This window comes from Carcharodon carcharias, chromosome 24, assembly GCF_017639515.1.
Source record: "Carcharodon carcharias isolate sCarCar2 chromosome 24, sCarCar2.pri, whole genome shotgun sequence".
Lineage (NCBI taxonomy): Eukaryota > Metazoa > Chordata > Chondrichthyes > Lamniformes > Lamnidae > Carcharodon > Carcharodon carcharias.
Window position 1 is genome coordinate 25,832,645 of NC_054490.1, and position 22,119 is coordinate 25,854,763.

General features: G+C 40.5%; 1 protein-coding gene across 1 annotated transcript in view; it reads left to right on the plus strand.

The window, feature by feature from the left end:
• The window catches only part of LOC121269374, a 28,390-nt gene extending 6,356 nt beyond the window's left edge, over positions 1–22,034 (plus strand). Inside the window, exons 3-9 of the mRNA XM_041173958.1 lie at positions 2,826–2,919; positions 3,440–3,494; positions 12,103–12,243; positions 13,214–13,374; positions 19,781–19,879; positions 21,508–21,653; positions 21,875–22,034. Of these exons, the coding sequence (XP_041029892.1) occupies positions 2,826–2,919; positions 3,440–3,494; positions 12,103–12,243; positions 13,214–13,374; positions 19,781–19,879; positions 21,508–21,653; positions 21,875–22,034 (856 nt within the window). The remainder of the gene's footprint in view (positions 1–2,825; positions 2,920–3,439; positions 3,495–12,102; positions 12,244–13,213; positions 13,375–19,780; positions 19,880–21,507; positions 21,654–21,874) is intronic.
• The last annotated feature ends 85 nt before the right edge of the window (positions 22,035–22,119 follow it).

The following is a 22,119-nucleotide window of genomic DNA, read 5'->3' on the forward strand; positions in this document are numbered from 1 at the left end:
ATGATCCCTGTCGCGCTCCATTAATAACCATGCCCCACCCTGAAAATGCCCCATTACCCCAACTTTCTGCCTTCCGTTGGTTAGTTAATTCTCTATTCACACTAATATGCTACTGCCAATAAAATGTACTCTTATTTTGTTCAGAAAGTTAATATGTGTGATGCTTTATCGAACACCTTTTGAAAATTCAAATATATTAGACCTACTGGTTCCCTTTGTCAATCCAGCTTGTTGCATGTTCAAAGAATTGTAACACTTTTTCAGTCATGATTTTCCATTCATAAAGCCAAGATGAATCAGTTTGATTATATTATACAGTCCTAAGTGGTCTCTTATCACATCCTTTATAATAGGCTGTAACATTTGACGGATGACAGATTTTAAATTAACTGGCCTACAGTTACATGTTTTTGTCTCGCTCCCTTTTTGCATAAGAATATTATATTGGTAGCTTCTCAATCCTTTGGGGCTTGCCCTGATACTAAGGGTTCTTGGAAGATTACTTCTGCTGCATCCATTATCTGTGGTGACTTTACCTTTAATATCCTAGAATGCTGCCCATCAGGTCCGGGAGATTTTACGGCTTTAGGCCCATTAGTTCCCCTACTAGTTTTTCACTAGAGTGATCGAAATTGTATTTATCACCCCCTCCCCATTCCCCTTGATTATTTAGTACTTTTTGGAAATCTATTAATGCCTTCTAACGTGAAGACTGATGTCAAACATTTATTTAGCTCCTCTTCCATTTCCTGCTTCCCCATTATTATTTGCCCAGCCTCAATTTCTAAAGGACCTATGTTCGCTTTGACCTCTCTCTTCCCTTTTATATTTTTAAAGGAGCTCTTGCTGTCATGTTTTTGTTATATTAATTGCTAGTTTATGTTCAAACTTTACTATCTTGCTCTTCATTATGTTTGTGTCATTGTCTGTTGCTTTTTTAAAACTTTCCCGATCCTCTGGCTTACATCTAATATGTTAAACGTTTGTGTTTTTTTTTAATTTATTTCAATTTGATGGTATCCTTAACTTCCTTGGCTAAACAGCTTTGCTTTGTCCCCTTCCTAAAACCCTTCATCCTCACTAGGATATATTTTCCTTATGAGTCAAGAACCATTTAGTTAAATGCCTGTCATTGTTCATCAACTGTCTTTTCCAAAATTCCTTTCTCAGTCCATTCCAAGCAACTCCGTCCTCATTTCTTTTTAATTATCTTTCCGCAGGTTTAGCACAGTTGTTTCTGAAGCAGGTTTCTCACCCTCAAACTAAATGCTAAATTATACCCTATTATGGTCACTGTTTCCTAAGGAATCTTGCACTCTGAGATCATTTATTAACACAGCCATATTACATATTACCCGTTCAAAAAATAGCCTGATCCTGAGTTGGATCCACAAAATATTGTTACTGTGAATTTTCTGAACATGGCAAATTAATTCTTGCTTTTTCTGCCACTGCAGGTTTGACCTTCCCAATCTAAATGAAGTTTAAATTCACCCATGATTAATGCACTGTCTTTTTGCAAATACACTCATAATCTCCTGATTTATTCCCTGCCCTACAATATAGCTTATGTTATAGATACTACTCCCAACAGTGCCTTATTCACCATCGTATACCTTACCTCCCCCTTATGGATTCTACACCTGCAATCCAAGTTATTTTGTTGATATGGTATCGAAAATGACATGAATGTTTTGAATGAACATACAATGTCTTTTTTTCTAGCCATTTAACCCAACATTAATTATTTGTTAACTAAGTAATACTTGCGATTTTGTACCTTCAGATATCTCCATTAACTAAGTGCAAGAACAAAAGAAACATGGGATAATCACTACCTCAATGTTCGCGAACAATTCACAAAAGATTGTTAATTGCTATGGCGTGCCTACTGATATCTGCATATTTATCATTATTGACCAATTCATCTCTTCTCAATGTTGCACAATATCTTAACATTTCTAACATTTAGACATTAATTACAGAAAAAAAAAATCTTGTAAACTGAGTTCGTTGGCATACTTAACTTCCTCTAAAGCCCAGCAAACTCAGGCGAAGCTAGATGAAAGCCATTATTGATTAGAGGTACCAAATATATTCTGCAAAATATTACGACCCCTCCTGCAAGCTATATTCCCCTGTCCTTCCGAAGTGAATGGATCATTACCACATTTTAAGGCCCTCTCCACTTTAGAGGGGCCATACAATTCCGCCAGTTTTTGTTTCACTTGCTTGTGTACTCTGGAGCATGAGAGCCAATAGTCATTTTACTGAGGAGCAAATCATACTCAGCTATGTATGATTTTTCTATGCTCCACACCGTCCCACCGCCCCACCCTGATCGATCTCTGGATACTCAATCGCTGATTATATTCAAGATGTTGAAGTTCAGACTCCCATGAAATCAGGGTTATGGGTTAGTGGGTGAAAAGAGGGATGGAGTTCAACGATAAGCCATGAAATAACTGAAGCATTTGCATATAAACTTCGCCTATTATAATAATAGGAATAAGACATTTATGAGAGGAAAGGTGCAGAAATGTTATAAAGTCAAAATAATTCACATAATAATAATAGAAATAAAATTGTTTGAAATGATTTGGTGGGAGAAAATATCAACATGTCTCCGTCCATTCTCCTTATTTAACGTATAAACTGTAATAGCTGCTAATTATTACATCCATTTCTCCGACTTTCCATAGATTTGCAGCTCTTAAATCGTTTATGATTAGGTTTCAGACAGATTTCAGTTGATAGTTTCTGAAAGCAGCAAGTTTGCTGACAAGTCTAATATATTATGTCCCTCTGGTCACTTTACCTTTTAGGTATGTTGAAGAACATGTACAGAAAACAGGAGTTGCAACAGAAACACAAGGATTTACTTTTGTCACCAGTGGAAAGAAAAGGGAATCGCTCACAGTGAGTGGCCCCATGACTTTATGCAGAACGTCAGTCCTTTCTTGGTCTTTATTGGCTGTTTGGGGTAGGTTCAATGAGCAGGATACCACACTTGGTGTATTGCAGTATCCTCTCTTTAAACAGGACGGCAGAAGGTATTATCTTCTTTGTCGACATGTGAGGGCCTTGCACTACTCCACTGACCCCCAACACCACTGAAGAGAACTTTTGGAAATATTCCGGGAGCACCACCAAATGTTCATGCACAGTTAAATTGTCCCTTTCTGGAACAGCACTCACACCTGAGTGCGTAGAAACGACAGACAGTTCCGTGTTATTCATCAAAATAGACACTTGATTCTTTTCAGACGATTATCATTTGAGATGAACAAACATAACATGGAGCATTAATGAAGATTCGAAAGTTACTCGCATACCTCAGTATTTGATCAAAAATCAAAACATTGCATACATTGATCATTGTTAAATAAAAATGAGAATGAGCTCTTGCTGCTACTAATCCTTGTCTATGTTTGCACAGGGCAATGCTACGCTACATCTCTACCCACACTTCCAGACTCTCGAACAGATCGAAGGTACATTCCGACTTGTATGCAATATTGTAAAGAGCAGAAATGTGGAGTGGTCTCTCTCATCGTACAGGTTACCTTAATGGAATGTTATTCAACAATTAGATTAATTATTTTTCACTCGTCTGAAATTATTCAGATTTATCGAAGGTTCTGAAGAATGCAAATTCAACAGGTTAAATAAATGTAATGAGAGATGGCCAGCGCCTGCTCTATTAGATTAGAAAACATAGTATGATTCAAGGTGACAAAGGCTTTGTGTGCTGTAATGCATATTTGAAATATTCTGCAGTTTGGCAGATTTTTGAGTTGCGTGTAAAAGTTAAGTTCCCATTTTTCTCTCTTCGAGTCAGAAACGAGCAGCATAAGTCACAAATGAGATGGAGAGAGGGAAGATGAGAACGAGGGAGGAACAGAAGAACGTTAAATGAAACATAGAATTCTATAGCGTTGAAGGAGCCTATTCAGCCCATAGCGCCTGAGAAAGCCAAATAAGTGCAAGCCAACGTAACTGTGCACTTATTAGACAGTTTCCCTGCAATTAAAGAGTCCTCAGGTGGGCATAGAGTAATCAAGTGTTACGAGGTCCTCAGCCTCGGCCTATCAAATAGTGAAGTCCAAACACTCAACGCCTTCTCTGTGAAAGTAAAATTGTCAGACCCCAGTTCATCATAAACAAATTTACATTAAATCTCATCTCACCACTTACTGCTAAAATAAGCTCTTATAAAGCCCTCCCAATCGACACAATTTAAGTTATTTATTATGTCATTTGCTTCTATTAAACATGCCCTCAGCATTTCGACTCGAGATAGAATTCGAGAATATCCAATCCATCCTCCCCGCTAAAAAAGCATCACTCGTGTCATTATTTCCGTAAACCTCCTTTTGGCTTTCCCTAGTGAGATCAATTCCTTCCTGTTAAGCAATGACAAGAAATAAGAACTAACGCCTTAATGAATAAAATCAAAAATACACAGAAAATGTGGGAAATATTCGCCAGCTCGGGCAGCAAAAGAAAGTGTTTGATGTTGGTAAGGACACATCATCAGATCTGAGGAAAGAGAATAACAGATTAGATTTTGAGAATTTTGAAAGTGTGAGGATTGGAGGATGGATCAAAATAAAGGGATTTCTGAGATAGAGCTGAGCGAAGGAGGGACGGAATTACAAAGATTATTATTGATAATGTGCAAAACAAGTGAATGAAGTATGTACCTAGTTGATGTGCGAATTGTTGTATAAGAACGTACTGAATATAAAGTGAATGGATAAAGAAAGAATTATAAACACAGAACATAAAAGAACAGAAATATTAGCAAAGTCGCGAAGAAGAAGCAATTCAAAATTATTGAACTCCTTGTTGAGTGCATTTGCTTTAAAAAGCCACAACTCAAATATGAGGTATTGCTCTCCGAGATTGCTTTGACAATCATTGGAAAACTTTCCCAGAGAGCACATAAGTCAATTGAAAGCTCACGTGACACGAAGTTGCGTGCCATGCATGGACTCTGAAGGGAAATGTTCTGAAAACATCTTCCCTGCTCTAGGTTTTGTATTCCAATCTGCATGTAATCACCTTGTGCTGCGAATATTTTACCTTGAATTAATAAAAAGAAATATTGAAGTGAATCAATATTTCTGCTGGAAGAAAAATTGTGCCTTGGATGTTGAGATGAGAGGAGACAAAAGAACAGATGTTGCATCATTTGCATTTGCAAGGGAACTTGACTTTGTGAGGGACAAGCTGATGGGCCTGACTGAGCAGAGGACGATTGTGTCACAAAGGGGCTGTTTTCTTCGAAATTCTGAAATTGGTGGGCAGGGAACTATTTGATGGAATGATGATCAATGTGGCAGAAGTGCTGGAGGCTGTTCCATTAATGGTAAGTGCGGGGCTGCGGAACAAATTATGAGTGATGGTGAACAGTGTTGAGATATATAGATTGAAAAAGTTTTAATGGCACGAGCATGCTGCCCGGGGGCTGTGGTGGGGGGGGGGGGGGGCGGGGTGCGGGGGGTGGAGCGGCTGGCGGCTGCTGTTGGTGTGGTTGGCCGGGTAGTAGTTTGTGCAGCTTTTAAAAAAACATCATGTTTCCTCAAATTCTGATTCCACTGCAGGGTTTATTCCATGCTCCTATAATTCTTCATCTCTTTTTCGTCTCTTCTGAAAACACGGCATTCCATGTGTGCTTTTTAAATTGGGCTTCCACTTTTCCCAAACCGATGGTCCAGTCAGAATGTTTTACAATGCCCTCCGCCGTGTCCTCTCGAATGAAACAATTCTGCTCTCATCCCTTTCCGTCCCTCCCACAATCATTATACAGCTGTCCCTGCACTCACTTTCTACTCCAGATACTTCCGCATTTAAGGGATCACTCACCTGTGTTTCCACGTAATCACGATGCTCATTCATTGTTCCAAAGACCTACTTGTGTGATCCCTTGGTCCACTCCTCTGTCACACAGTAAACAATCTCACGATTCGATTACATCTTTCCAATCATGTGCAGGCGATGCAGCTATAAACATTTTCTCTCCTCTCATGTAGAACAATGCAATGGCCCGAACACAACTTGCAAGTGAAACATCGGATAACCTATGATTGCTTTTAAATAGCATTTAAACTACTTACTTTGGCCAGCTCTACAGGCTGAGTGGTAATCTATCCCAGCATCACGCAGTGGGCGTCAGAGTCACAGATGCAAATTTCAGCCAATTAGATTCATCCCACTTGTCACCACGCAACTATTTAAGACAACGGATGGTGCAAAGGCTATGGGCCCTGTTATCATTCCGGCAATAGTACTGAAATTTGTGATCCACGTCTTGTCTCGGTCCTACTCAAGCTGTTCCACTACAAGGAGGGCACAAGATTCGAGCCAGCAGGGTATAAAATTGCCCAAGTGTGGCCTGTTCAGAAAAAAGAGGCAAATACAACCCTGCAAGTTAAAGACACATCAGTGCAATCTGGATCAACAATAATGTGATGGAAAGGGTCATTAACAGCCTAATAAAGCGGCACTTGCTTAGCAAAAAACTGCTCCCTGACTCCAAGTTTAGTTTCAAACATGTTTACTGAACCCTTGGACTCATTACAGCATTTTTTAAACATGGGGAAAAGATTTGTACTCCAGACGTGAGGTGAAGTGATGAGCATTTACATCAAGGACGCATTTGGCTGACTGTGGCGTCAAGAAGCCATGTCAGGACTGGAGCCAATGGTTACCAGTGGGGAAACTCTCCGTTGGCTGGGGTCTTACCTAGCACAAAGGAGGATGGTTGGGATTGATGGACCTCAGGCCTCACAGTTCCAGGAAATCATTGTTGGAGTTCCTCAGCGCGGTATTCCAAGCCAAACATATACAGCTGCTTCATCAAAGACATTAATTTCAACATAATGTCTGAAGTGGGGATTGCACAATTTTTGCACTATTTATGACTCCACAGATACTGATGCAGCCCATTTGAAAATTCGGCAAGACATAGACAACATCCAGGCTTGGGTTAAAAATTGGCAATTAACTTTTGTGCCTCACAGGTGCAAATCAAGGACCTTTGTTCCAGGACATAGAATGGCATTACCATCGCTGAATCCCCATCTAGCAACATCCCGGAGGTTACTATTGGCCAGAAACCAAACTTCAATAGCAATATGAATACGGTGGCTACAACAGTAGGTCAGAGGATAGGAATCCTGTGGCGAATAACTCACCTGGTGACTCACCGAAACCTGTCCGCAAACTACAAGGCACAACTCTGGACTTTGATGGAATAATCAGTACTTGCCTAATAACTGCAGATGCAACAGCACTCAAAAATCTTGACACCATCCAGAAGGAAGCAGCCCCATGAATGGCACCGCACCCACAAACAATCACTACCTCCACAACTGGCATACTCTAGCAGCACTATCTAACATCTGGAAGATGCACTGAAGAAAATCACGAAGGCTCCTTAGGCAGTGCCTTACAAACCCAAGAGCACTAACAACAATAAGGACATAGGGAGCAAGTGGGGGCTTCGCTAGCTTGCCAGCATTTCATGCCCAAGTCTTGTTGAGGAGGTGGTATGAAGCTGCATCCTTGAAACGCCAAAGTCCATGTGGTGTGGGCGGCTATACCTTTCCATGTCAGCGTAATGAGTGACTTGGAGAGTAATTTCCAGATGGTGTTGCACCCACTTCTCTGCTGCCCTTGTCCTTCCAGATGGTAGTGATGGTGGGTTTGGCAGGTGCATTCTAAGGGGCCTCAGGAAATTATAGCAGTGCACCTTGTACATCGTGCATGCTGCTGCTGCTTTTAGGCGTCGTTGGTGGAGGTCGTGAACGTTTGTGGATGTGGTATCATTCTCTGGTGTCGACATCCTTCAGTGTTGTAGAAGCTGCATTCATCCAGGAGAATGGGGAGTATTCCAGCAAACCCCTGACTTGTGCCATGTAGGTGTGGGCAGATTTTGGGAAGTCAGGAAGCGGATTCTTCATCGCACAATTTCTAGCCCAAGACCTGCTGCTGTAGGCACAGTATTGATATGGCTAATCCAGTTCATCTTCGTGTCAATGGTATCCCCATGAAATTGATATTGGAGATTCAGTGATGTAATTGCCATTGGAAGTCATGGAGTGGTGGCTGGTTCCTCTCTTTTTGGAGATGGCCTTTGCCTGGAGCTTGAGTGCTGCGAATGTTACTTGCCACTTGTCTGCCCAAGCCTGGATATTGCTGCATTTTGGCATGGACAGCTAAAGTGCCTAATGTGATGTGAATCATGCAAAACATTGCGCAAACATCAGCGAACGTTCCCACTTCTTAGAACCTGATGGAAAAAATGTAATTGATGAAGAAGCTGAAGATTTTCGGGCCTAGGAAACCACCCTGATGAACTCCTGGAATGATGCCCTGGAGCCGAGATGCCTGACCTCCAACAACAACAACCATTTTCATTTGTGCTGCGTATGAATCTAACCAATGGAGAATTAGGCCCCTCATCCCCATTGACTCAAGTGTTGCCAGGGCTCCTTGATGCCACACTTTGTCAATATAGGCCTTGATGTCATGGCCCGTCACTGGCACATCACCTCTCTAGTTCAGCTCTGTGTTCCATGTTTGAACTAAGGCTTTAATGATGTCAGGAGCTAAGTGGCTTTGGTAAATGCCAAACTGAGCTTTATTGAGCATGTTATTGCTAAGCAAGTTCTCCTTGTCAGAACTCTGATTATGTCTTCCATTACTTTATGAGTGACCATGATTAGCTGCGCAAATTGGTTGTTTGCATTTGTCCTGCTCTCTGTGTACAGGGAATGCCTGGGTGATTTCCTACGTAGCCAGGTGGATGCCAGTTTCATAGCTACATTGGGAAAGGTTAGCTAGAGATGCATCATCTTCTGGAGCACGTGTCTATTGCCAAAATAATGTCAGGGCTCACAGCCTTTTACAACACCCAGTGCCTTCTGCCATTTCAAGCAATCACGTGGAATACATCGAATTGTCTTAATGCTGGCGTCAGTAATGACCTAGATGGATCATACACTCTGGTTAAATATTGCAGCAAATGCTCCAGAATATTTTGCACTAATGTGCTGGGCTCCCCCATGATTGAGGAGGCGATAATTGTGTAACCTTCTCGTGCAGTAGGATGTTAGCTTGGGCACGAACACTGCCGACTAGATGTGGCAAGACTGCAGAGCTTAAACCTGATCCATTGGTCATGTGATCTCCAATCTCTGCCTTTCTGTTGCTGCTAACGCTGTTTGACACGCTAGAAGTCCTGTGTTATACTTTCACGAGGTTGACAACTCATTTTATTTCTAGATATGCCTCCTGCTGTTCCTGGCATGCATTCCTGCACTCTTCATTCAACCAGGGCTGATCCTGTAGCCTGTCTGTAATGATAGAGTGGGGGATATTCCGGGCCATGGGTTTATCGGTTGTGTTCGAGCACAGATCTGCTGTTTGTGTTGGCCGCAGAGCTTCATGCATGCCCAGTCTGGAGTTTCTAGGTCATTTCGAAATCAATCCCATTTTTCACTGTAGTAATGGCACTAAAAACGATGGGCGGTTTCTTCAAAATGGAGACGGGACTTTGCCTCTACAGTGAACGTGCGGCCCTCATTCCTAACAATACTGTCATGGAGGATGCATCTACGGCAGTCTGGATGGTGAGGATGAGAAGAGACTTGCTTTTGCATCTTGTTGGCTTCCTCATCTCCTGCCACAGACAAAATCCAGCAGCTATGTTATTTAGAATTAGGACAACTCCTCCCGTAGTGGGGCTCCCCAGCCACTCTTGGTGATGGACATTGATGTCCCCGAACCAGAGCAACTTCCCCCCGACTGGCTGCCTATCCGCCGTCACCATTGATGCATCTGTCCTGCTGGTGGGACAGGACTTAAACAGGGATGGTGATGACTGTGACAAGCTATTTTAGATATGCATCCGAAGGATTATGTAATGTTCTTTCTTGACTACCCTGTGCGAAAACGCTCCCAATTTTGGCACTAGCCCCCAGATGTTAGTAATGAGGATTTTGCAGGGCTGGCATGACTGAGTAAGTAGCTGTCATTTCCAATGCCATGGTTTATGTCTATTGGTCTATCCAATATCACATTTTTTAGACTTCGTAGAGGATTGGTACAACTGACTTTTTTTGCTAGACCACTTCAGAATGTATTCATGAGTGATCCATATTCCTGTTGGTTTGGGTGATACGTGGCCCAGGTCGGGAAAGGGCGACTGATTTGCTTCCTTAATAACATTTGTGAATCAGAAGTTTTACATCAATCAACGGTTTCAAAGTCACCAGCAGAGTTTAAGGTTCAGGTTGTTATTGAATAGAAGTTCCACCATCTGACCTGGTGGCATTCAAACTCGGGCACCCAGAGCATTGACCTGGGTCTCTATGTTACTTGTCCAACTAGAAAACACCACACAAATGCCAACCACTAACTGGATGTTCTCCTTGAAGCCACTCACTATCCTGACTTGCAAATGCATGGCTGTTCCTTCACTGTTGCAGCGCCATAATCCTGCAGTTCCCTCCTTAACAGCCACATTAGCACACCCAAATTTTAACGGTGTGCATTGCAGGACTCCAGTAATCGAGTACATAAGTTAGTTTGTGTTTCACAACAGTCCCGAGTTAATACTCAGCGATAACCAGCAATGTAGCCATTGCAGTGTATAGAAGGTGGAATGGAAAGCGAAAGATGAATAAAGAGGGGAAGAATGACCTAAATGGCAAAGAAGCAAAATTATAAATATTAAATGTTGAATAACCAAGAGAATACCATCAAAATAAGGAATAATTAGAGGAATTAAGCATGTTTTCATAGTTAAAATCAGAATAGAAATTAAATGACCACTAAAGAAATGAACTATAATTTTATTCAGGAAAGCAGATTAATGTAATTTACATGAGAAATAAACTGAAGCTGTTGGGTATGCGCATGGATGTGAACTATTGGGAGAAAGGAAATATACCAGGCATGCATAGAGACTAAATCGAAAAGAAATGCAACTTGGTGGGAATTATACTGTAGGCATATGCAATAAACATGCGATAATTGTGTGTGAATGTATAACATGAGAGACTCCGCAGCATTAACTAAATTTGCAACAGGCAAAATACAAACAAATTGAAAAATGGTAAAGGCATAAACAGTTCAGTCGTAATTTTATATCAAGGCACACTAAGCTTAGTCACTCACCAATGTTTTATTGCAACATTAGCTTCCACCATGCAACCAAAATGCAAAGTCTGTGCAATACAGGTGGAGAGCAAAATAGATGATAACCTAGAGATGAATGTCGAAGGAAACGAAGTTACCTGATTTTTTTTGTGTGTCTGTGAATATCGAGGATTAGTAATTTTACGAATTAATGGTTGCCAGAAATCTTTGAGAATCGTAAACCAGGAGCACATGACAGATTGAGGGGGACAAAAGTACATGGGAGCTGTTGAACAAAATATGACAACTTGCAAATCCTTGCATTTCATGTCCCACAAGGGAGTAAATCAGAAGCAAGGGGGTGATATGTGAACTGGAATTATTTCAGGAAAGCCGAAGGCAGTGTTTCATCGTTCTAATGAGATGCACTATTATATCTTCTGGAAGCGATGAAGAGAAATGTAAGCTGTTCACTGATATACTGGAGTTCAGTGGGTTTTCGGGGTGGGAAGTGTGTTAATGTGTGGTGGCAGTGGGACGGTGTTCAGGGTGCCATTGTGGTGAGGGAAGATGCGTGCGATGTCGGACATTCCAGTGCAATGGCTACATAGAATCTAGAAGTGTCTTTCGTTTTTTTTCATTTTTTTATCTATAACGATTTATGTAACACAGTGGAAACAAGCCTTCAGGATAAAGTTGTGAAAGGGTGAAGTTTGCATGTTAGTTTTAGTATTATTAATATGTTGTATAAATCCTATCTATTCTACGATATATCTTTAATGTGCATCAATCTTGATATTTGAAATGCTGCACAATAAAATGAAAAACATCTGGAAAGGAAAACCTTTAAACTTCCAAATGCCAAGAAATGAACTGGAAAGTTGCATTCTGAGATGCCAGCGACAAATGTTACCTTGGCTTCTGATGGCACTCTTTTTTCTGCTTCCACAGGAGTGACAGACTACCTGGCCACTGAGGTCAGCACTTCTAAACAGAAGAAGTTTAACCTTGTGACATTTATTGATACTCCAGGTCTTGTGGATGGAGACATGACCTATGAATTTGATGTAGATAGAGCACTCATCTGGCTTGGTAAGAGATCAAGCCGCACAGTTGGATAAATATAAATCAAGGTACAATTTAAACAGCAATAAATGCTTCAGAAGCCGTACAACAGTTTTCTCAAAATGAATGAAAAAGTTGTTTACATTTGCAGGCCAATTAAGAGATTGAATGAGAATTCTGAGTGAGTGAAGGAACATGAATATTCAGGGAGAAAATTAATTGCAGGGGAAATTAATGCACAGAAACAGATGGGGTGTAAGCATCGCTGCCAAGTCCAGCATTTGCTGCCCATCATCAATTGTCTCTGACACGGTGATTGTCTGCCACCCACAGCTGCGGTCCAAGTCGCTCCTGTACACCCCGAGTGCTGTTAGGAAGGTATTTTTAGAACGACCAAGCAGCAAATTTGCAGGCGAGACAATATAGATCTGAGTCAGAATTGTATGTAATTTGCAGCGGAAGTGGCCGATGGTGGTCACCCAAAAGCACCTGCTGATGGGGGTGGGGAGGTGGAGCCAGAGCGAAAAAATACTGCAGCTTTCTTGATTCTGGAGAATTAGTCTTTCCAGGTTCTGCTCCATGAGTGTGGAGTGGCAGCTTGTACCAGGACAGAGAAACACTTCACCATATTTCGCCCATGTCAACATGCATGAAATTTTTATTTTGCACTCAATAAAGTGGAGTTGAAGCGTCCCCATCAGGTAACATGCACGTGAGGAACTCAACGTAAGGATATTAAGGGGCAAGGTTAAAATTCACTAGAACCTCCCATATCATTAAGACCAGAATTAGTACCTCATTACATGCTGTTTGAAAGCAGTTAAATACGCGGGGGTTGTGAAAATAATTTGAACCATAATTACCGCAGTCTGTCAAGTTTCAGTTTTCTGACTCATTGGCAGCTTTGAGATACATATTGAAGACATGGCTTAACCTTCTTGACACATCCGAACACAATATGCATTAATTAACTTTTCACATGTTTACTTCCTTGCAGGAGAGCAGGCCGACCTAATCCTTGTCTTCTTTGACCCGATGGGCCAGGCTCTATGTAAACGAACTCTGAACATTGTTGAGAAGCTGAACGAAACACACGGCGAAAAACTGAAGTTTTATCTTAGCAAAGCCGATGAAGCTGGTCATGAGAGTGACAGACAGGTAAGGAGATTAATTTTACACACCTGCAATTTACCTTCATTGGCACATTTACATTCCATAACGTTGTCCATGTTTTGTGATGATTTCATTGATCATGCCCACATTTTGAGTATTGTTTAGCTCTGGGAAGAATGTTATTGAGAAGGCAAGGAAACTAAAATGCTAAGTTTTAGTGATTGACCGCACACCGTATAGAAAATGGCAGTTCAGACATTTAAACATGTTTCTTTCATAGAGTGATGCTAGGAGACAGGGAAACATGAAACAACATGTGGGCTAACTTAGCTAGCGAACTGGAGACGTGATATCGACACTATTTTCAAATTACTGCAGTCCATGGAGCTGATTTTGTACGGACGTTAGAGGTAACTTTAACGGGAATGCTCAAGGAACATTGAAAGCCTCTGTCAGAATGGATGTGTAGAGCTGAAGACACTTCACTGGTTCCAATGTTTTTTTGCATTTCTAGAAAAAAAGTTTCTGGTTGTGATAAGAACTCCGTTTGGTCTATAGATCAAAGGGAGGCCAAAAGCTGCTAACCGTTTCTGGGCAATTAGGGCTTAAAAAAAAAAGTTCTGAGGTTCTGGTAAGGTGTTGTTCAGTGATTTCTTTCAACCTGAGACATTCAGGGATCAGAATCGCTCTAGGAGCAATGAACAGCCATGTGTAAAAATGTGGCTGGTTTTTGAGAAAGTCGTAGCACTGGCAGATTAGTGAACTTAGCGATTTATGAAGTAATTGTAATCATACCAATAATTTGAGGTGCAAGTTTAGCTTTGAAAATCCCGTGGAACACCAACTTAGTTGAAGAGATTGAAACATCAGGAGATGAGTAGTAGCTGTTGCAGACGAAGTCGGAATGGTATTTTAGGGAAATCAGAGGCTATATCTTCGAAATTGAGGAGTGAGACAGTTGTTTGACGATATTGTCTTACGCGCAATAACCACTGACGTCTGGTTCCATTGCTGAAAAATCTCTTGGTATGATTTGGTCGCATCTGCCATTTGATGTACTGTGGGATGTGTTCGACCACAGCTCTCCCGATAGTTAAAATTCAGCTCATCTAAATTCTGAACATTAGACTATAAAATAGATACTCTAGAGGGTTGGGTTTTTTTTTTCTGTTTCCCATTATTTATAACTATCTATATTTTGGCAGTTTAAAACCATGGAATATTGTGGCTTTATACCTCTCATGGTTTACTGGGATAGATTATTTTCTTGCTTACTTTGTAGAAAATATTACTGTCCCCTCAAAATAATGGAACAGTGCCCTGTGATCAGTGCTTTCAAATTAGTTGAGTCAAAAAAGATATGATACTGAATGTGTACAAATGCTCTTTATGGCCAACAGAATAAGCTTGTTCTGGCATGTGTTCCATAAGGCTAACGTTATTATTAAGTGCATTATATCATTAGAATGCACAGCTCATTCATTAAGCGAATGCTGGTTGGAAAGTCCAATTTTTCTTAGCCCTTTTTTTCTTGAAAGCATGATGAATATTTATTTAGGTATCGTGTTGTGTATTCATGTTGCTGTAATATTTAAGTAACAAAACTTCGCATGTGGAAAGGTGTGTTTGGTAAAGCATGTTGGACTTTATTCTGTTATTGAAATGCAGGTCAATGACGTCATAGTTTAGGACTGGCATTTCAAACCTGAGGACATTAAAATTAATTCGTCAAACTGTATAAATGAATATAATATTCTCTGATAACAATTTAACGGATGAGGATATATTAGTGTGAATTTTACTGATCTTACGATGGACATGGGTATTTGACCTGATCTGATTTGGAGAATTTACGGGTTGGGGCTAACCAACATTCTTTAACCAAATAAATTCAATGACCAGATTAAAAGCTATGCTTGTCGCTATGCTACTTATTCCTATTAAAAATCACATGTTAACAAAGTATTTTATTCAGTGACTTCTATCCAATTTGACGTACCATGAAAGTCAGCTTAACAACAGTTTGACCTTGACTTTGTGCCATGGTAAACGTCCCACTTCTAGAGAATCGATTTAAAAATCACATGTCAACCAATTTGCATTCTTTTATTGAATACAATGTCAAAAATCATCTGTTTTTCAGTATCTCTCAGGTTCTCGACTGTTAATGTAATTTGTTGTAGAATTGTCAATAAATGTAATTGCAGGAAAGAGAAAGTTTACAAAATAATTCTGTAACTTTGTGCATAATCAATGGCCCGTAATATCCACGGATTAGCAATCAGAGTAATATTACCACGCCGCTCCTTGTTACCTGGAAGTGAAACCACCCGCCTCGCCACGCCCTTACCACTTCTTCCCACCTGACCTTCTGGCTGAGGCCGCGTGAGAACAATGTAGAGCAAAAGGGTTTCAGAAGCCTTGTGTCGCAAGCTTGGAGAAATGGAGGCCAGACTGCAATGTCAACTGCTTTATGGCATTAGCTGTTGTTCTCCCTGCCAAATCAAGCTCGAGCCTGTTTGATATACCAGAGGGGATGTTTTTCTTATATTGAGGAAAGTGTACAAGATTGAGGTTTGGAATTGAGTCAGGGAGTAGGCGTTTTCAGTTGTTCACTGTTGTAGGTCGGGTGATTAGCAGGTTTCAGCAATGAGTGGGGTGGTCAGTGTGAAGGCGTGTGGCCAGCAGAGGGAGACAGATCGATAGTGGGCGTGATCAGTTGGGTCGGGTGGCTGCAGAACGGTTTGGTGTGGTGTTTTTATCAGTGGGTGCTCATTAAGTCAAGGGCTGCCCAATGGGGAAGTGGTCAGTGGGGAAGACTGTCCGGTAGTCAGTGTGCTGCGTGTTGAGTATGTGTGCGGTTGGGTTCTACGGGGTGCAGGTTTTCCAAGATGAGGGTTGACTGTGTCGAGGCAGCCCCGTTGTGGGGAGGATATTGGTGTGTCCACTTCGGCGTGTGGGAGTGCTGTGAGCCCTATGGTGGTTTGAAGGCAGTATCGGCTTCCATTGAGCTATGGTGTCCTGTGGGTTTTCGGGATCGAAGAGGGAGGTGATAGTACTATGTGTACCATGAAATTGCAACTATATTTTTTAATCCTACAAACATTTGCTTTGGAACAGTTCATGTCAGACAGTCAAAACAATCCCAAGTTTGAGAATCCTTTCGTATTTTCTGATCGGATGACTCCAAAAATTTGGTGATTGCCTAAAGGAAGTCTGAACATCACAGCAGTTTTCGTGCAACTCTGTCCTGGGGGGGCTGGGGGAGGATCTTGGCGGAGGAATTGATGTGTGGTCCCAGCCCAACATTGGACTATCCCCAGGTGTCCGCCCAGGAGTTCGATATTTGCAGGCCACAAAAAGCATGAGGGATATTTAATGTACAAAATATTTCAATGTAGCGTTGATAAAATTGATGTAACTTAAGCACATTTATCTGCCAAGAAATATTCAATTCTACTCATAAAAAAGTGAGCCGCCTTCTATCCCTGACAAAAACAAATTGGTTCAGAGTAAATAAGATCAGAGTTGAATGCGCTGAGTGGAAAAAATCGCATGGGGACGTAGGGACTTGAATCATGGTGCACTGGCAGCAGTTCCGCGGGAACTCACCAGAGCATCCACCTTCACCTAAAACCCATTCGGACTAGTATTCTGATGAATCGATAAATAACATAATGAGACCTGAAGAGTGGCTGCACAAAAATATTTCTGCTGGGCGCGGCTCATCTGAGGGGAGTTTTTACAAAATTAAATAAAAAGAAAAGGCAAAAGAACAGGTAAAGGAGCAATTAATGATACAGGAGCCTAGATTTATGGGGCAAGGGGTGCAAATATTTGACAACACCAAACATTAAGTCGAATTATGTATAATCTGTAAAAACGAAACAAATTAAGGTTTCTGCATCTTGGTAGCCAGATGGATGAAATGAGAGCACATATAGAGATAAATAACGATAATGTAATAGCCATTACAGAAGACGTTAATAGAATTTAGGCAGAATTGGCACTGAATATTCAAGGATATCTGAGCTTTGAAACTTTCAGAATGAAAGGAGAATGGGTATGCTATAGTTTTTTTTAAATCAGATGGCCACAATAGTGAGAAACTGTCTTATTTTAGGCGATGAAGAAATAGAATCAGTTTGGATGGGATTAAGGAATCTCAAATTAAGGAAGTCACTGGTATGTTTGTTTCTTGTCACCGCACACTCCACACCCCCAGCCACCGAAAGCCCCCACCGTGGCCGCAATTGCAGCTACATAATAGGGAAAACTGTACTTGAGGAAATACTGAGGCTTGCAAGAAATACATTGCAATAGACGTGGTGACTCGATCTTGACAACGATTGGACAAAAAAGTTTTGCCTTTTGTAAGTTTAAGGATGAGTTCATAGAATGTAATGTGGAAAGTAAACTTCGTGCAATATTTCGTGTAAGCTATCAAGAACCAGGCTATTCCATAAGCAGTGGCATGTAATAAAAATATTATCTTTCAAAGCAGCTGAAGTTCGAGAAAATTAATAGCGATTTGAAAGCATGAAACTGCAAACTCTGTTCCAGAAAGGACAGCAAATGCAAGCATTAATCTATAGGTCAGTTAACCGAATGTCTTTCATTCGGAAACTGCTACAAAACATTATTAAATTGATAGTAGCAGAACATTTGGAAAATAATAATGCAGATTCCTTCAATCAGCACATCAATAAAAGCAAAATCGTGCAGACGCTGGAAATATTAATTGAAAGGAAAAAACTTGAGGGAAAAAAACGTCAACAGTTGGCAGAATCTGTCGAGAGAGAAACAGGTGTAACATTTTGACTCCGCATAATTCCTCTCCAGAGGCAGATCTGCTGCGATTTTCCATCATTTTCCTTTTGTTATTGCAATAAGAACACATATTTTTCCTGTGATATGCTACCATGGTTAGGGGTCTTTCGATATAAATGGGTCACTTTCAATTGGTAAACTGTAACTAGTGTAGTGAGAGATGAATGAGTTTTGAGGCATTAACTATTTATGATCTTTATTCATTTACTGCCTGAAAATGTCAACTGTGACAAAGCCAAATGTAAGGCAAGATCGTTAGGCCAGCACAATCTGTGGAAGACACCAAACATGTGGAGAGGTTAACAGGATCGATGCAAATTTGGAACTTTGCACATAATGTGGAAAAATATGAAGCTGTGCAAAGAACCAAACTTGACTGAAAGAACAGAAAAGAAAAAAAAAAAACAGAAACAGCCTAAAGAATGCTGTGGTACAGAAGGGCATCGGTATACTTGCAGATGAATCGCAATCATGTCAACCTGCTGGTAAAGCAAGCAATTAGTAAAGGAAACGATATATCGTCCTTTATTACAAGGGAAAAGCAGAATAAAGAAGGCAGTCATGAAGTCTTGCTACAACAGTACATGACATTTGTTAGACTAAACCAAATGTACCGAGAGCAGTTTTCCTCACCCAGTGTCAATAGCCAATAAGGTATATTTGAATTGGAATTACTGCAGGCGAGGTTGATCCGGAGATTCTCGGAATGAGGCAGTTGCCTAATGAGGAAATTATGAGCAGGTTGTGATTACGCTCATTGCAATTCAGAAAAATTTGGGTTGATCCTATTGAAACATATAAGACTCTGTCGGTGCTTGACAGGGTAGATTTTGAGGTGTTGTTTCTCAGTGATGATCAATCTAAAACCAAATGTCTCTGTTTGAAAATAAGGGGCCTCCCATTTAAGGAAGAAATGAGGAAGAATTTACAATTTCCTAATTATCTTCGCCGGCTAGCAGAGGAGCCTTAATGATAAAAAGTATTCAAAAATAAGTTACACAATTTTTTTGATTGACAGGGACTTCAAAGGTTGAGAATGGCGGGGCAGCAGGCAGGGCTGAGGACTTAAGGCAACATTCATGCATGATGTTGAATAGGCGGCCAAATTGCAAACGCCTGTTTAATTCTTATTTGATAATGTTCTTATGTATTTTATACCTTATTCAACTATGTAGCCTGCTATATCTGGTTGTTTCCCAGACCATAGTCTTGATTGGCATAGGGGTCTTAATTTGGATTAAAATCGAAGCTAAAGTTCTCTCCCCATATTTGCATGAACATCCACGACAAAGATATCGTTCGACCCTATTTCACGAATATATTGATGCTCATGAACATATATGTTTTTTGATCAGCACCGACATAATGCAAATAAGCTAAATGATTATCTCAATATTCATTACTGGATCGATCCTTGCAAAAATGCCCGCCCCTGTTGAAACGCAATACAGCACAGAACATAATTCAATCGCATTTTAATGTTCTGAAGTGCTTTGTTTGGTTCTGTGAATATGTAAAACTCTACCAGCACAAGTCCTGCAAATTTACAATTGAATTTTACCTGTTAAAACATGAATGTCTGTTCAAATATAGTAGGGGATGCATTTGCTTTCTTCTTCAGAGAGTTATGATGCAGATAGTACAAGAACTGTGCAAGAGACCCGGGCTGAATAAATGTGGCTTTGATATGCCGACCATCTATATCCCAGATCCAAACAAGGTAGGGCTGTCTGTTTGCACATCAATAAATGCAAAGCTGACATAAGGTGTTTTAAAGATGCTTTGCAGATCACTCGCAGTGTTTATTTTTGATTACAAACTTGTAGGAATCTCGTGGGCTGAGGACCGCTATCAATGAGATGGATCTACATGGAGACAATTCAGAATTTATTTCCTGCACGGCGCTGGGTTGGGTGACTTATCTTAGTGATCATTAGTGCTAATTTGAATGAAAATATGCAATGTTAACATAGTTGTACACCATAGTATAACACGTGGAAGCTTTGAATTGAAAAGATTAAGAAGCCTATTCTTCCAATATGTAAATGATTTTGCTCCTCCCACGTTGTCATCCAGAGGGCAATGACCAAATATTTGAATCACAGCCACCTGAAATTCAGTACAGCTTAAATGAAGTTAGTTGGCCAATGCCACTTTATTAATACAATCTTGTGGGGAGGGGTGTGGGGGCGGGGTGGGGGAACAGACCGGGGATCTCTGCCCCAGGGTGGCTAATTCAGGCTTGAAGATAACTGGAGAACTTGCTGCTTAAGCTCTTCATTTTGTAACAAATTTGAGGGCAGCAGAGAGCTTTAGAAGTAATGTTTGTGAGTTGCACCAGTGCATCCTGCAACACATTCATGTAGCAGTTGCACCGGTGGATGTTAGAGCAGGTATTTCTGAGTCTAAATCAGGCTTATTTATGGAATGATTCCACTGTATGAGAAGTGTTCCAATTGTTTAACGGCGGTGTGATGCATTTTTTTCTTTATTTCCAAGGATGTGCTTATAATGTAGGAACACACACTGATGGCTGAAAAACAGGGAGGGAAATGTGTGTCATCACTAATAAATCTTTGAAATTTGATATGGCTTGCCATAAGGAACATTGGAATGTTAAATACCGATTTGATTTCAATGTTACATTTCTACAGTATGAACAATGTCCCGTACGACAACATTGTGCTATGGCTTTACGAGGACCATGTGCCCAGTTTTGGAGGCACAGCATTTGTGTGATATATAGACTTGTGATGAAATTCAGGATGAGAACCAAAAAAAAATGATATTAAATCTTATGGTTCCTTGGTATCGGGAATGGGCGCATAAATTGAAATTTGCAAAAATGAAATTTTAGATCAGTGGATGTTTTATTCATACATTTGAAACAGGCATGCCATCATCAAGTTTAGGTTTAAAGATGCCGTAGTTTGTATAAACTTAATACTAGTTGTCTAGGATAATACATTTTTAAATTTCTAGCCGTCAGACACATTTTGAACATCAGCATTTAAACTTCACCATAACGTAATGCTTGTGACTCTGGAAATCCGCCCCTCCACAACCAATCTGATTTTAGTTTGTGTTCAAGCTATCCAATGTCATATTTTATTTATAATGTTGCACTAAAGGCAACGTTAAAATTTCCATTTCTCCCTTAATTTGGTGAAACCTGAAGTAATACAACTTGACAATGAATTGCCAAAAGTAGTGGTGGGGATGGATAAAAGGCATTTTAATTTTTTGATCGATGTGAACACTGTAATCGTCAATATATCCTTTGGATGAGGTACCTATATTGTGTTATTTTGTGTTCTCTATGCCTGTGCAATTCGTTTGGGCTGTCAGCCAATACGGTGTGTCAATCAGATCCAAGAAATATGCACAACAATAGAAAAGACGATCAGCCGAACTGTACAAAACACACTGAATCAGCTCGAGAATGATTGCGCATTGATCATCAATACAACTATTTCCAAGCTCCAGGAGAACAGGTGACGCTTTAGCATTTTCCGTATTCAGAATGTGCATTATACTTGGCAAATAATGATAATATCAACAAGGTTGTGCAAAGTGGTAGCAGAAAAGAAGACATTATAAGTAAAGTGGGGAAAGCAACAGGCAGTCAGAACTCTACATTGAGCAAGGAATCTAGGAACCACACTTTCCAGCCAAGTGAAACACGTTGCATTATGCTCGTTATTTTGTATTGTAGTTCAAGCCGAATCTTAGGAGAAGCAGTAGGTGAGTCCTTAGCCTCAGATTTATTAGCTTCTGACTTTTACATAAGCTGTGCCATGCATATGGTTTTGAGCTCAATGGAGACTGCCGAAGATGTTGTTTCTGTTCGATTTAGCGATGGGAATTGCTTTTAACGTGAATGCACAAGTTAAGGTGTCTCGTGTTCGTGATGGTTATGGTATTGCACTTGTCTGCTTCGACTGTCCATTGTTAGTTTTC